Raw genomic sequence first — 3,300 nt, 5'->3', positions numbered from 1 at the left:
GCCGTGAATGTCAGACTAAATCGACCTGTTGCACCATTGAGTATATCGAACTCACGTGTATTACGATTGGCCTAATGGACGTGATTTGCCAATATTATTATGCGTTAAAGCTTCATTCGGACATACCAGGGTTGATTTGTGCAGTGGTAAATCTCAAAACACTACCTGTCGAAATACCTTAAAAGCCAGTTTAATAAAAGCAATTTAATGAAGATTTATTTTTTTAATAGAATTTAATATAGAACCTGACAGAAAAAAATAATTTTTTCACTTAAATTGCTTTCGTGAAACTGGCTTTTAAGATATTTCATCTCAGTCTATGTATGTGTATTGTACTTCTGTTGAACAAGGATACGCATCCATTTTGGAATTGCCACCAACTATAAGATAAAGTTTCTAGAGCAAATTCACTTCTTCATGGATATAAACTTTCGTTAGTTTATTTAAGGCGGCATCTTAGCCGATGAATTTGCCAATGGAAATCGTGGACTGTTGGAGAAAATGTTGGACCAAAACGATTAAATTACAAATCTAATTATGGCCGGGACGAAGTTCGCCGGGTAAGCTAGTTATGATTATATTATTTGGAATAAAATAAATATTACAAAACTTTAAATTATAGCACAATTTACAGAGAATCAGTTGTTACTATATAGGACGTTTTTGAATCGGCTGCCGAGATATGTACATAGGTCGATCAGCTGTCGGTATCTAAATTCAAAATTTGAAAGCTGTTTTTCTCTAGTTTTCGATTTTTTCAATGCAAAAAATATGCCATATGTACTTCGCCAATTTTAAAATGCATTTTTTTTTTGTTTATTATGGAATTACGAAACAGGAACTATGTATTCCTTTGCCATATAAAGTAAAAGTCTTTTTATCTAAAAAACAATATTTTTGGTTTATTTTTTAGTATACATATCTATAAATCTTAAACGATTTTTTTAATTTCGATAGAAATTAAAATATCCTTTAAAAAAACTTACACATAAAGCTAATACAACTAAGTAAATATGTACATATTAGTATATCACAGACATCCATCTTGCCAATTTAAGATGTATTTTAAGAATTCAACTTCACATCCGTTAATTCTAGTATGCGCTCCAAATCCGGTGCAACATGCCCATTATGCTTCACAGCCTTCAGCCAATCCACATACCACGGCACAATACCGGTTTCTTCAGCACCCTTTACCAAACACTGCAAGTAAGTTATCGAAGGTTGACGCGTAATTGGGACTTTGTCACCGCTGGAAAAGTCATTTAAATGGTTTTTCGGTTGATCGGCCAGCAAATAGGCGCGTGCAGTAATCAAAGTGTTATTCGGCAACATAACTGGTAAACTTACTGGATAGTAAATGCCTTCGTGGACGCCTTCTTGACTGCAAATAAAATAAAATAAATTAAAAAATCAAATAATGGGATTACAAATAAGAAAATATACTTATAAATAATTCACAATAGCTAAAATAAAGAAGACTAACTGCTTTATGAATCGAAAATTTATATGAAAATGTCACTGTTTTTATCAACTGTCATAAGTTTTTATTTATTTCAAATCCACTCACTCATCAATATCTACTAAATTGCTCAAATCGATCTCCCAGAGTGTGCCATAAACGTAGGCACCATCTGTGGGTACGATGGTCGCCGGTGCACCACCCCAACGCTCGGTAAATGTATTAAAATCTAGTCTATAATCCTTTAAAATGCCCATACCGATTTTCTGCGCCGTCGGATTTTGTATATGTATGCGTTTCGTAAGCATATTACTGCCATAACCGAAATAAATGAATTTATTACCCAAACTTTCGGGTAACTCAGTCGTTGTAACGTAGGCATTGGCGCAGGATAAGCGGTAGAGTAGTGCAAGTAAAATAAGATATTTTGAAATCATTTCAATTTATACATAAATTCGTTTAAAGAAAGTTCTATTTCCAATTGACTGCCTTGTGTCTAAACGCTTGGTTTGTCTAAATTAGACTGCCAGTGCTAGAGTAGATTACTGCTGAGGCAAGCTTCAGTGTGAAATTTGGATTTGAATTTAAAATACCTATGTGTATAGATGTGTATGGTTTCGCTTTATTGAATTAATCTTCATTCATACGTACATACATATGTATATATTCTTACGTATTTCTTCATCCACTTTCACATCTATTGTATGTTTGATTGCCTTTTAGAATTCCCATCTATTATTGTTATTATCAGGTAAATCTCGCTTTGAGTTGTAGCAGTTTGTATTAGCTTAATAGCTTAAAGGTCGATGTATGGGGCAACAATATTCAAACTAAAAAAATACTTAGATTCACTAGCAAATAGGTACATTTAGAAATATCGGGGACGCGCCACAAATTTAAGTAATATTTCGACGTAAATACTATACAGTTGTAATATCTTAAATATTTTTATTGGTCATAGGAGAAAATTTAAGTAGAATCAAAGTAAACTATTTACTCTTCTGGGTAAATCCCCTGATTTTTCAATCTTTTTGGTTCTTCTTGTACGGAGTTAGAAATTTGATTCACTAGTCCGCGGTTGCACTGCAGCGTCCATATTAATATGAATAATGAGCGGAGTAAGAAAATGAGCAGTACCCTTTTGAATATAAAATATGGTGAATTTAAACCTTAAAAGTCTACGGGATGAACAGATTTTATTTAAGTCCAAGAAATATCGAATGTGAAAACGCATTCTTAACCATCTAGGTTCACCAGAAAATGTCCTGCCTAGCCTTAACTTTCAGGTATATGTATAAATTAAGGATCACTGTTAGCTTCTTGGGTGTGATAAAAAAATAACTGTACTAAAAAGCACTGCAGAGTAGTTCGGATAGCAGATCTAGCTGGACGAAGTCAACATTTTTTTGTTTTTAAAATACTTAATGGTACTTGGAATACATTCCTGACAATACATTCAAAAAGAAATTACATTTATTAAAGCATTAACATATGAAAACAAACAAAAAAAAGGTAAGTCAACGCCGCCTATTTGAGAACTCTATCTTAAAAGCTGAAATTTAACTTAAAATATTGCTAATTGCACTCACAGATATTTGCATAATTGACTTTATAAACAAAAAATTACACTTATTCCGCTATAGATTCAGAGCTCATAACGCAATTTATGTCCACATTGGTATAACAGAAACTGGTGTGTTAAAACAGAAAAATACTTGGAGTTATAAAAACTTTGGTTACGTAAGAGTTAAAAAAAATAGTAACTCGCGAATTTTCTGCTTTCTGAAATTAAAAAATTATACAACAGGCATGCAAATCTTTAAGCGCTGTTATAAAAT

The 3,300-nt window shown here is 32.6% G+C and overlaps 1 protein-coding gene across 1 annotated transcript; it reads right to left on the bottom strand.

Moving 5' to 3' along the window:
- Positions 1-884: 884 nt before the first annotated feature.
- On the bottom strand, positions 885-1,997 carry LOC108379700 (gamma-glutamylcyclotransferase-like). Its single transcript, XM_017636050.1, has 2 exons — positions 1,571-1,997; positions 885-1,384 (listed from the first exon to the last, which is right to left on the bottom strand). Exons 1-2 carry the CDS (start codon positions 1,897-1,899, stop codon positions 1,066-1,068), a joined length of 648 nt encoding a protein of 215 aa, XP_017491539.1. The 5' UTR covers positions 1,900-1,997; the 3' UTR covers positions 885-1,065.
- Positions 1,998-3,300: the final 1,303 nt, after the last annotated feature.

Source organism: Rhagoletis zephyria, unplaced genomic scaffold (genome assembly GCF_001687245.7).
Source record: "Rhagoletis zephyria isolate East Lansing unplaced genomic scaffold, Rhagoletis_zephyria_1.1 Rzeph_scaffold_17092, whole genome shotgun sequence".
Classification (NCBI taxonomy): Eukaryota; Metazoa; Arthropoda; class Insecta; order Diptera; family Tephritidae; genus Rhagoletis; species Rhagoletis zephyria.
The sequence above is the reverse complement of the archived record's forward strand: the minus strand, read 5'-3'. Positions and strand labels throughout refer to the sequence as shown.

Excerpts from the sequence above, each read along its gene's own strand:
- LOC108379700 (XM_017636050.1), bottom strand. The coding sequence starts at position 1,899 with ATGATTTCAAAATATCTTATTTTACTTGCACTACTCTACCGCTTATCC. Across the intron at positions 1,385-1,570 it reads AATTTAGTAGATATTGATGA|TCAAGAAGGCGTCCACGAAG; the intron begins GTGAGTGGATTT and ends TTTTATTTGCAG.